The sequence below is a fragment of the Sinocyclocheilus anshuiensis genome, unplaced genomic scaffold, assembly GCF_001515605.1.
Source record: "Sinocyclocheilus anshuiensis isolate Anshui unplaced genomic scaffold, SAMN03320099.WGS_v1.1 scaffold1316, whole genome shotgun sequence".
Lineage (NCBI taxonomy): Eukaryota > Metazoa > Chordata > Actinopteri > Cypriniformes > Cyprinidae > Sinocyclocheilus > Sinocyclocheilus anshuiensis.
Window position 1 is genome coordinate 1,067,861 of NW_015542553.1, and position 13,106 is coordinate 1,080,966.

Consider the following 13,106-nt stretch of genomic DNA (forward strand, 5'->3'; position numbering starts at 1 on the left):
CATAGCTATGCCTATGATATAGGACTTAGCCTATCACACAAACAAGAGTCCTGTTTTTTTTCGAATATCTGAACGATCGCAAATGTACAATAAACAACAACTTACAGAGTAACTTTCAGACACAAAATTCCGTTTTGTTCCGTCAGAAAGAAAATAGAACAGACAGCAGAACCGCTGCATCTCCGAACAACAGTGTTTTTGTTCCTCAGCGTTACATGGACCAGCAAATTATTCAATCAGGCTACAAGTACAGTCGTTTGCAAAGTTAAATGAATCAGCTTTTTAAAGGAATCGGTTGATTCAACTCTCTCATTAAGACAGTCACTTGCTGCCACCTACTGTCGGTTGTGGTTTCATATTTAAAAAAGTATCATTTCATTTTTGCAATCATTTAATATTTCTACATTAAAATGTTATATTTAAACTTAACATTTATGCACAATCCATCTATGAATTTTAGTGATTTAATTTGATTCATTCATTTGACTAAAAATGTTATACTAGATACAATTTGATAACAACTTTACCTGACTTAATACACATTACATTTCAACGCTTACACTACATAACATTTCATAACTTAATTGTACATAACTTCACATGACTTAATAACATTACATTTCAACTTAACATTTTAAAACAACTTTACATACAACTTTGTATTTCACAACTTAACAACTCTGCATAACATTTTATAACAATGTCTTAGACTTAATTTAAACACAACAACTTTACAATACATAGTATTTCACAACATTGTATGACTTAAACTTTACATAACATTTCAGAACTTAATGTTAATGATTGTATTACATTTGTTTTTACAGTGGAACATTTTATAACAATGTTACATATACATAAATTTGCACTACATAATATTTAATGACTTTACATTATTTAAACCACATTTACTTAACACAACTTTAGAGTATATGACATAACATTTCAAACATTACACTTCTATGGGCTTTGTCACTTTTGCTGTTTTAACATATCTTCAAATAATATATATTGTGCACAAAATGTTAATTTAATTTTAGCATATATAAATATGTCTCAGTTGCTATAATTATTTTGTATTAACATTTCAGAACTTAATGTTAATGATTGTATTACATTTGTTTTTACAGTGGAACATTTTATAACATAATGAACATACTGTTACATATATATAACTTTTGCACTACATAATATTTCATGACTTTACATTATTTAAACCACATTTACTTAACACAACTTTAGAGTATATGACATAACATTTCAAACATTACACTTCTATGGGCTTTATCACTTTTGCTGTTTTAACATATCTTCAAATAATATACATTGTGCACAAAATGTTAATTTAATTTTAGCATATATAAATATGTCTCAGTTGCTATAATTATTTTGTATTAGTTACATATATCACACACACACACACGCACACAAAAAAAATCTCCCTTCTTTCAGGTTTTATGGCGTTTCATGAACACAAAAAAAGATCAAAGTGGAAATCCACAAGCATGGAAGTTCTCAAAGGTGCGGGTGCTGGTGGTGGACGAGGGAAGCCTGGTGTCTGTTCAGATCCTTCACTCCATTCTCAGCATGCTTACCAAACACTCAGAACTCCAGAAGTTCATCATTTTGGGTAAAGGCAAATTGCATGCATAATACTTTCTTATTTAGGGCTTATATGCAGTGTATTTTATCGGCAACATTATTCTACAGCTTAAGTAACTTTTTGTATTACTATTAAACAAAGAAAAATATTTTGTGTCTGCAGGAGATGTGAGGCAACTGCCCAGCATCAAGCCTGGAAACACGCTGTGTGATCTGTTTGAAGGTCTTAGGAAGATCCAGTGGGCCTTTGAGATGCTGACCAACCATCGTGCAGAATCTGAGCTCATCGTCAGAAACTCTGGACTGTGAGCGGATAGTTTGTACTCTTAAATGTTTTATGGGGTTATACAAATTTATACAAACCTCCTGGTTTTAGTTCCTTAGTGGTTTGCAGACTGTTGTGTGTGTTTATGTAATATAAACAAATGTTATTTCTCAAACCTTAGTTTATTAATTATACTGTTGTTATTTCCATAAACTTTCAGCATCTCAGAGTTGGCTAAAAAAAGGCATTACAGTCCTCTGGAGTTTGATGCCACCATAAACATGATGAGACCTTCCAAAGTGCCATCGGACAAAAGGTTTATTTTTGTCAAAATCTATGGTGAAAATGATCGATTTGGTAAGTGAGCAGTTATGAAATATGTGAATTTTTTTTTTTTTTGGGGATTTATTCTTTTTATAACACTTAATTAATATAAGCTAGGAGCTGTAGAATGATGTGTGGTATTTACACTGTGACTGTGCCTCAGAAGGACATCCACTGCATCTGCAGTAAAGGTGTGAACCTAACAGCCCATACAATTAGAATAACAAAAGAAATGCACTTTGGTTTCTGTATGTCTAGCATATTGCAGGTTTTCAATGGAGAGTTCCTGAAAATACACTTCCTGTCATCTGTGACACATTCGACACTTTGTTTGGGTCATGATCAATCAATCCAGAAGATACACAGCCATCTTCAATACATTTCAACCCCCACAAGCACAATTAGAATTCGAATACAATGTTGAAGTACCAAAAAAAAAGAAAAACAAGTAAACGATCTAATACTGTCCAATAACAAAAGATCTTACTTGACATTATTGGATGCTTTGAAATTTTGTAGTATTCACTACAATAAGCAAAAATATTTTTTTGTTTGATGCATGTTTAATCATATTTTTGCTGCACAGACCTCCAGGATGCCATTACATTCTTACTTAATAAAGCTCCTGGACTAGAGGGTGATAAATTGTCACAATTTGTGGCTTTCAGGAGGTAAGACAGATTTAGCTTTGTCACACTATGCTGAGATGTCAGTCTTTTTCAGCAAATGTTGATCTTGAAGTTAAAGTTGTTCTAATTGTTCACAGGATGGACTGCGAGTTGATCAATGAGCTTTGTTGCAAGCATTATTCTAAACATATCACAAGGTGTGTAAATCGAAAAAGTTAGTTGTCTTAGAACTAAATAAGCAGGACACTTAATTTGACTTATATTTTTATTAATATTAACATTATTTATTTTTCACTGTTTCTGTCGGTTACATTTGTAGCAGAATATTTTGGTTTTAATATTCAGTTTCATCCATTTCAGGACTCCCAAAAACAAATTGAACTTTCAACCAAAGGATAAAGTTTGCTGCACTAAGAATGGCTACGTCACAGAACATGAGAAGAAAGAAGAAGGGACTTTCTTTGATACTGCCAGAGCTGTACATGATAGCACTAGATCTTCCCATGATAATGCCGGAAACCAGAGTCAAAATGAACAGATAAAAGAGAAGAAAGAGCGACTGTGCAATGGGGAAATTTTCTTTATTAAAGATGTACTGATGTTTTATTTATCAATTTATATATGCATTTATTAATAATCCCAAAATTAGGGCGTGAGAAAATAGTTTTTTTATGTTTCTAAATTCTAAATGCTTGGTTCTGAGTAAGTGCATGAGTAATTATTGATTAATTTAAATTGTTCTTGTTATTCTACACCAATCACAGGATGTGACTGAGGAGGAAAGCTGTAAAAAGACACGCTTCCTGACACTAGATGATGATAATGGGCGTGTGGTGACTTGTAGCTACAGGGAGCTACAGAGAGAGTGTAAACTGCGCCATGCTTGGGCAAGAACCATTCACACCTTTCAGGTACTGATGATTTTGTTCATCCACAGCCCCGTTCACACCTGACATTAGCATTTGTCTCAGCTTCATGCAGCTAATTTGTTTTCTCACTTTAGGGCTCAGAGGCTGAAACTATTGTGTACGTTCTTGGAGACAGCAGAGCTCAAAACTGGCAGCACGTATACACTGCAGTGACACGTGGCCAGAAACGCGTGTATGTGGTGGGTAGAGAGCGTGATCTAGAAGGAGCCATCAAGAGATGGATCACCCCTCGTAACACACGGTTGTGCCATTTCGTCACAAACGTAGTTTCCCAGCAAGGTCCTGAAGATTCTTTGACTCAGTCTACCTGCAGTCAGAGTCAAGTAGAAACTCCTGTGAACCACAATTTCGGGCCTTCACAGTCCACACCAGTGGCCTCGCAGACCCCCAGGCACCCACAGAAGCTCTCCAGACCTTCATGTGCACAAAACCTCTACAAAGACGAAAGTGGACAAAGCCATCCAACTTCAAATAGCTCTTTACAAGAGGATGTGGCATTCAGTCAAACCTACTCTTGGTCGCCTATGGACAGTTGCGCTGAGCCAAGCAAAGTGCAGAATGAAAATGCATCCAAATTATCCAATCATGTTGAAGATGCAACGCTGTTAGCGGCAGTCAGCTATTCCTCGAATGAATGCAGTAGGGGCTCTAAACGGTTCATTCCTGTGGACACCTGCAGTACGCCGACTAAACTACCAAAGGTAACAGATGCACTAGGACATCTGGAAATGATCAACAAAAAATGTGCCATTATGTAACTGTGATCAAAAATACAATTTTACTGGATGTTTGAAAGATGAAGATCTCAATGATCTCAGATCACAGAGTTCAAAGCTTTATTTGCCATGTGCACATTGGTGCAGTGGCATGATTGTGCAGTGACAAAGAAAAATATGCAATGTATTTACACAAATAAATGATTAAATAAGCAAATAAATAAAAAGTGCAAAAAGTTGCCCATGTAATACCAATTGAATGTGCCGAAATAACCATTTTAATGGGATGATGTGTCAGATCTTTGTTCATAATTATAAAACTCATTGAGAATTAATTTCAAAATATGCAAAATAGAAAGTCCATATGATATTATTGGAAATGTAAGTCCTGTACTAAAGGTTTTTAGCTGAATGTGCATAACATTCTGTGATCTCCTCTCCAGCAAACCACTTCTGAAGAGTCTCCTCTGGGCAGCTCGAGGCTGAAGCTTCTGTCTATTACCAGTCCCAGCTCCAAATCCGGCAGGCAGCTTTTTCCAGACAGTACATGTTCTCACAGGGAACAGCCTTAAGAGTGGTCAGTGCCAGACCCAACATGCCATAGCTGGAAATAACTTTAATTAATTAATTAATTATTTGGTTTTTCGTAAGGATTTGGATGAGTAAGAGTTAGCTTTTTACATAAGGATTAATTATGAATATTTTGCTAATTTAACTCGTCTGTTATCTAAAATGGTACTTTATTGTATAACAATAATCATAAGAAGAACAAAAAGCTAAGAGTAACGATATCCTATTAACAACTCAGTAAAAGAATTATAAAATATGAAATCTGAAGTGCCATTTTACCATACCTATCCAAGAAAATGTTATCATATGTTGATCAGATTTGTAATTGAAGTCATAACTTGTCCTTGTTTAATACCATGTTATTTAGATTTTTTTTTTTATGTATTTATCTCATATATTACTGGCAAACATGTTAAGGTACAAACATGTTATGCAGGATAATTTAAAAAAAAATCCCTTCTGTGTTTATATAATGTAAATCACAAATCTATCAGGGCCAGAGTAATGTTTTGATTCTAGACCGAAGAGTCTAGGAGGCCTTAATAACTGTTAGGGTGCACTTTAAAATCTCATTAAGGTTTGATTGGTCATTGTATTGTTATTGTTGGCATAATTTCACTTTTTATTGAAAGCCTGAAGCATGTGACAGGTTTATTTCAAAAGCTCAGTATGATGGTTGTCTAACAATAAACCAGACTGAACAGTAGCATTTTTAATTTGTTTCTTTATTCAAGTTCAAATGCATGCTTGATCTATGTATATGAACCATTCACTCATGTTTCTCATCTTGTCCTTTAAACTTCATCCTATCTATCTTACATCCAGCTTCCATTTCTTTTAATATTTGTTGTATACATTAAACATTTAAAATGTAAGTTAATTTCAAGCTACATGGGTAAATCATGGAAATGTTTTACACTTATATATATCTTTTTAAAGGAATATCCCACTGCTCTAGTGTGATTTTCGAGCTTTCACACCGTAAATACAAAAAACGTCACCATTCTACGTCTTGCGTAGTTGTGAAATGATTGGCTGAAAGTGTTCTGCGGCGACGTATCAGCGACGAGCAATCCCGGAAGACGCGCAGGATCGTCAAAGCTGTCAGTGTGCGGTGCTATTACTTGTCAAGTCAACTCTATTGTTTTCAATTCATTGCATTCAGTAATTTATATTTAATCATGTCCGCTAGAAATCCAGGAATGCATCTTGGTGAGTCGTTTTTTATTTAATTCCATCGTATTAACATATTCTCCAAACAAAGCAAAGCTTTTACCTTAATCTATACCGTTAAATTACTTTTTCCACGTGATAGTGTGAGCATTTAATTAAACGGGACAGAAGATATGCGATATACGAATTAGCTACAGACATATGGGTGTAATGTAGTCTATACGTTGAACACTGAACATGTAAAGTGCGAAGTATATTCTTAGTGTTATGTGTAGTTAATTTTTAACTCCATCTGACCAGTTATGAACTCCCTAATTCAACCTTCTGGTGGCCTTTGTAGTTAATTTGAAATCTTATTCTGGATTTCTTTCTTCCTTCCATATATACAGTTGATTTAAAACTATATACAGATGAAATGCACTTAATGAATCTCACATGACTTATGTGTCTCATGACTAACATTGAGCAGAGGGAAATAACAAGACAAAACTGACTTTAAAACGTCTTTTATTATTTATTCTGGCCTTGTTTTAGATCTGGAATGGGTGTCAAAAGTCAGAGTCAACACTCAGGCAGTTCTTAAACGAGCTCAGCAGATTCAGGGAGGCAAAGTGGCTAAAAAACAGTGGCAGGTAAACAGCTTACTGTATTCCTGATTTTGCTTTATGCCAGATCAAATACATCTTTATTGTTATTGTAGGCTGCCTGGTTGCTGAAGGCCGTCACATGCATTGATCTGACGACCCTCGCTGGTGACGATACACCTTCCAATGTCCATCGACTCTGTATGAAGGCCACACAGCCGATCCGTCATGATCTGCTGAAGAGCATGGACATGCACGACAAAGGTCTGCCAGAAAGGTGCCTCTGTCTGGAGGATTTTTTCATAATTTTGTCACATCACCCCTCTTGGTGAACTTGAATGACTGATTCCACATCTCTGTTACCTTCTATTACTAATCTTGCAGTTTGCAATGTAAAATTAGATTTTTTTTCTCCCTTAAATGTAACTAAAAATGCATTTTAAACCATTTAAATCCATTAAACAAATTACTGTTAGAAGCATTTTAGATCATAATAACTGACCAATCAATTCAGAAATTTGAATCCATGCAGATTACTAGTACATTTAATGATACTATATGATACAGCTTAATGACAAATAAAAAGATTCTCTCTCTCTCTCTCTCTCTATATATATATAATACACTACTGTTTAAAAGTTTTCAATTTCAATTTTCAAATTAATGTTATGAATAATTTAAATCCACATATTAGAATTATTTCCATAGGATCATGTGACACTGGATTACTGGAGTAATGGCTGCTGAAAATTCAGCTTTGCATCCCATGAAAAAAAATATGTTTTAAAATATATTAAAATAGAAAACAGTTATTTTAAATTGTTACAATATACAATATTACACTTTTTCAGTGTTTTTAAGTCACTAACAGTCTTACCATGCCTCAAACCTCTGGTGATATATATTTTATTTATGATATTATTTTATTTAATATATTATATATTTTGTATTTATGGTTTTCAGTGTAAATAACATAGGCTTGTCACTGTAGATCCGCCCACAAGAGGGAGACAAAGCTCTTTTCACAGAAGTTGATTGACCGAAGAGATCAGAGACTTCCAACAATTTAAATTCTACTGTTTGCTAAATAAAACAATAGTATACAACATAATAAACATTAGACATTAAAAGGAATTTTACATTTTCATGCTGTATTTTTATGTATTTTTAAAAAATTGTCTTTACGTTAAATTCAATTTAGTTTTCTCCGACTTGAACACTGTGTGTGTGTGTGTGTGTGTGTGCATGATTTCAGGAATCACGACTGCAGCAGTCTGTGTGTACCCATCACGGGTGGCTGATGCTGTGAAGTCTCTTAAAGCAGCTAACTCTAGTCTTCCTGTTGCATCTGGTAAGACATTTGACACTGCTTATCTTAAAACACATTTAATTTCTTCCTCAGACATCTTCCCAGAGAGGGTGCATCCGCATTGTCTCACCTCACGCTCTCTTTTTCTCATTCTCTTTGCTTCAGTGGCCACTGGTTTCCCTGCTGGACAGACGCCATTGAAGACCCGTCTCGCGGAGGTACAGATGGCCGTGGAGGATGGTGCTGTGGAGATCGATATTGTCATAAACCGGACTTTGGCACTCACTGGGCAGTGGGCAGGTTTGTGTAACAAGGGTACTAAAGGAATTCAGATACTACTCCTACTAAAAAAAACTCCTTTTGCTGTTGGTTTAAGCTGGTCTCTTCCAGACTGACATTGGCCATAACCATCAGCATGATTTTCTTTAGTTCTAGTTTGATAGTTGGTGAACATACAACTGGATGACAGTTAATGTTAGTCTCTATGATCTCCTCAGCCCTCTATGATGAGATCCGGCAGTTCAGAGAGGCCTGTGCAGATGCCCATATGAAGACCATCCTGGCAGTGGGAGAGCTGGGAACCTTCACAAACGTCTACAAGGCCAGTTTGGTGTCCATGATGGCAGGTGAGAACATTAAACGTAGATCTCAGAAGTGCAATTTAGTTGTAAATTGCAGAAATTGGATTTCTGTAGGAAACTGCTTGCAGTCATACAGCCTTGAACTTAGAAACCATAAAAGATAGATGAATAATTATTTTACATTGTCATTTTTAGTAAGTCATTATCAAGAATTTTTCAAAAGTTTGTTTATTAATAGAATGTTAGAGGTCTGTCACATCTCTTTCACCGTCTTGTACCATGAGCATTTCGCGCCATTGCGCTTCGAGCTTGATTTGCTTCAATTATATTAATATTCCTTACAAAATATACGTCAAGGTCAGGGATCATGATTCAATGCATTTATATTTATTTAATATATATTTTTTGTAATTTATATAATTTAAATGACCATTGTCTATTATGATTGTCTTTCTTTCTTTCTTTCTTTCTTTATGCCAAACAACTTGATAAGGTTTTCTTTTAAATAATTTTGTATTTAAATTTTTTTCTATATTATGATATCAGTACAGTTGTATCAATCTGACATTTTTAACGTCATGCCAAGAAATATATTAATTTTAATTTTAATTCAGAGATGAAAAACATAGTTTTTACATTGCATTTATATTTTTTATATTTTTTGTAACATTATCCATTATTCTGTAATTAAGGCTTTAGTTTTTTATTATAAAATATAGTTTAGTTAAATATTTATTTTTAACATAATTGTCTAACATATCATTTATGTAACATATAATTGTTTAAGTGATCATTATCCATTACTGTGTAATTACGGCTTTTATTATTTATTAATTTATTTTTTACCATATTGTTTAAATTTCTACCTTTTGTCAGAAGAACACACAAATATGTTTGAGTGTCTGTGCAGTAACCACATTCACCAGCAGGGACTGACTTCACAAGCTAACCAGTTCAATCGGACCTCCTGGTGTATGATCAATTCTAAGAGTAAGGCTTGCCTTAGCAAGTTTGATAGTTTGATCTTTTGCCCACAGCGTGGCGCCATTGCTCATCCATTCTGCTCTCCGCATCCAGATGTCCAAACACACACACACACACACACACACAGATCAGGCCAGTGACTGTATGCTTAAATAGCCATTGCACATTAAGCTGATTACTGTACCCAATTGTCAGCGGCTCTGATAGGGATCGTTATTAAAATGCATTGCTTTTGTCGCTGTGCGCATTCCTTAATCTCCCCTTGTTCCTATGAATTGCGTATGAGGTTTCTGAAATTGAATGATAATTTCACCTATTAATCTGCGACGCCGGAGCTATTTTACTCCCACGCTCTCCGGCAGTGTCCCCCCGCTCCACCGCAAATGAATAGAGCTTCATTACTGTCGCCTGCGTTTAATAACCGTTATCCATTATCGTGTAATTAAGACTCCCCAGAACGAATCTCAAGGATTATGTCAGTTTGAGGGAGAGGGTGAGCAATAGAGTGAAAGAGTGTCGGAAGAAAAGGGGTGGAAAAAAGAGTGGAAAAACACATAGAACGTATCTTTAATGAACTGGAAAATGTTCATCTTGTTCTGTGCGGTAATGAACAGTCATTAGACATGAGGAAGGGCAGGCGAGACTTGGGTGCTGGGGGTTAGAGCTGGTCCACAGTTTGTGGCTCATCCATTAGAAGCGTCATTTTATCTTCTATTTTTATCGGAACGCTGATAAACCGTAATTGGCTATGAAGGAGAGGAAGGGAGAAATTAAAGCTCTTGATGAACGAACGCACACCCTCTGCGCCCTGCCGACGGGAACATATGTTCTTGTCTAGCCTTCCCTGCCCTCGCGACTAATGTCCTGTCCGGGTGCAAAGATCTGACGCCTCTCTGAAGTTCTTGAATGGAGATGCTAAAAATGTGCAGGACTTTCTATTTTTAGAGCTCGTTGGAGTGAACTTTGACCTGTCCGTCTGAACAAAACATGTGTCAGATGGAAGGTTTTACTATTAGAATTACTAACCAGTGGAGTATGCGGATGCATTTTGACAATTAAAAAACATGTCGTTCTAAGAAATGAACTTTTCACACTCGCAGTTTTAAAAATATAATTTTCATGAATACTGTCAGCTTGATGAAAATGTCATGTGGTGTAATCCTCAAGTAAAAATTAATAGCATATTTTTTTTTACAACTTGAATACATGTGATTGTACGCATCTTAATGATTATGTTCAAAAAGGTTTTTAAAACTATAAGGTCAAAATGATTCACAATATGGTTAGTTCAGGTTGCTAAATGTCATGTGGTGCGACTCCTAAAATACAGTGATATTTATCTCAAGATATTTCAAGAAACATGACCTTGAAAAATATCAAATTATTTTAATTAGATATAATGTTTTTTTTTCTTCTCAAGGTTTTAATTGTTTGGTTTTGATTTGCTTAGATAAATAGAATATTTCCCTTACAACTGGAATACATGTGTGTTTATTTTTTTGATTATGTTCAGAAAGTTTTTTTAAAATATTTTTTGAGGTCATATATCAAATTTCGAGGTAGATATCATTGTTTTTGGGGGAGCCATCATATGACATTTAGCAACCTGAATTAACCATATTGTGACAGATTCATAAAAAGGTCAAATTATTTTATATTTTAAGACTTGTTGACCATTGTACGATATTATGTATGTATATACACACACACGCGCTTTTTGGATGATTTGGACAAAGCTTTTCAAATAATAATATTTTAATTATTAAATGAATCAAGATTTTAATAATTTTTTAATAAAGCTTTTAAATATATATACATCAATATAAATTTAGAAATTAAATTGATTGTCTAAATCGGCTTTTTTGGCCTAAATAAGCATTAAAGTGGACCAGACCTCATGCCAGTAGTCAAAAGGTTTTGTGTCTCCTGTACTTTCTAACCACTAGGATCTGATTTCATCAAAACTTCAACTGGCAAGGAGACTGTCAATGCCACTTACCCCGTTGCCATAGTAATGGTGCGGGCCATCCGTGACTACTTCTTACGGACAGGCTATAAGGTAAAGGTCCCATTGTACCTTCAAATCACCTTATTTTACATAAATCATCCAGCCTGTTGACTAATGCATTTGTTCCTCAGGTGGGTTTCAAGCCTGCGGGAGGCATCCGTACGGCGCAGGAGTCTGTGGTGTGGCTGACCCTGATGAAGGAAGAGCTTGGAGACGAGTGGCTAAATCCTCACCTTTTTCGACTGGGAGCGAGTAGCCTGTTAGCAGACATCGAACGACAGGTAATTAAGCCAACACAGTGTTTCACACTCTCAAAGCTGCTCTATTCTGGCTTCAGATGTGAGAAACTGATAATTACCACCCATTATGGATGGAAACAGTCACTATTCAGGGAGTATGTGTCATGACCCTGGTATCCTGTGGTGAATAGGATATAGATTAGCCCTTTTATTCATGTATAAATGAGATCGATTATAAATCAGATTGATTTACTGAAGCTGAAGCTGTTTTTTTTTTATTACAGATTTACCACTACGTGACCGGACGCTATCCTGCATATCATGAACTTCCCATGGCCTGAATCTGTGAAACCAATGAAAACTGTTCAGATCAGCCAGTGATGTAATGGAAAGATGTCACACCTGTTTAAGAGGTCAATTATAAAGAAAAGTCATATTGTCTTAAAGGATAGTTCATAGAAAAGTGAAAATTCTGTCATCATTTACTCACCCTCAAGTTGTTCCAAACCTGTAAAGCCCCGTTCACACCAAGAACGATAACTATAAAGATAACGATATTAGCGTCCACACCAGCGAACGATATCGTCTGTTTATTCTAAGCGCACATGCTTCTGCCGCTTTAAATTCTTGAGCTCGTTACAGCAGGATGGATTCTGATTGGCTGTCAGTGTTTTATCGTTCATCAGCTGGAAAAAAAATAATTTTGAAAGTGATCACAACGATATCGTTCCTCTGTATTGTTATCGTTATAGTTGTGGTGTGAACTATGCTATTCTTTAATATTGAGAACGATTTTTAGAACTATATCTTTATCGTTATCTTTATAGTTATCGTGCTTGGTGTGAATGGGCCTTAAGAATTTTTTTCTTCTGTTGAACACAAAATAAGATATTTTGAAAAATGCTGGTAATCAAACAGTTGACAGTAGCCATTGACTTCCATAGTATGGAGAAAAAAATACAATGGAAGTCAATGGCTACCGTCAACTGGCTACCAGCATTCTTCAAAATAACTTTGTGTGTGTGTGTGTGTGTGTGTGTGTGTTCAACAGAAGAAAGTAACTCATACAGGTTTGGAATAGGTGGAGAGTGAGTAACTGATGACAGAATTTTCATTTCTGGGTGAACTACCCCTTTAAATGAAGTCCAGTATCTATCATAAACTAAGAATATATTTTATTATAATGTAAAAAC

The 13,106-nt window shown here is 35.3% G+C and overlaps 1 protein-coding gene and 1 pseudogene across 1 annotated transcript; both read left to right on the top strand.

The window, feature by feature from the left end:
* The window catches only part of LOC107694285 (DNA helicase B-like), a 10,946-nt pseudogene extending 5,722 nt beyond the window's left edge, over nt 1-5,224 (top strand).
* An 887-nt stretch (nt 5,225-6,111) lies between these two features.
* On the top strand, nt 6,112-12,428 carry dera (deoxyribose-phosphate aldolase (putative)). The gene is made up of 9 exons (XM_016493885.1): nt 6,112-6,247; nt 6,743-6,840; nt 6,909-7,056; nt 8,048-8,143; nt 8,267-8,401; nt 8,599-8,727; nt 11,613-11,725; nt 11,806-11,955; nt 12,198-12,428. The coding sequence occupies exons 1-9, from the start codon at nt 6,217-6,219 to the stop codon at nt 12,252-12,254; spliced, it is 957 nt and encodes a 318-aa protein (XP_016349371.1). The 5' UTR covers nt 6,112-6,216; the 3' UTR covers nt 12,255-12,428.
* Nucleotides 12,429-13,106: the final 678 nt, after the last annotated feature.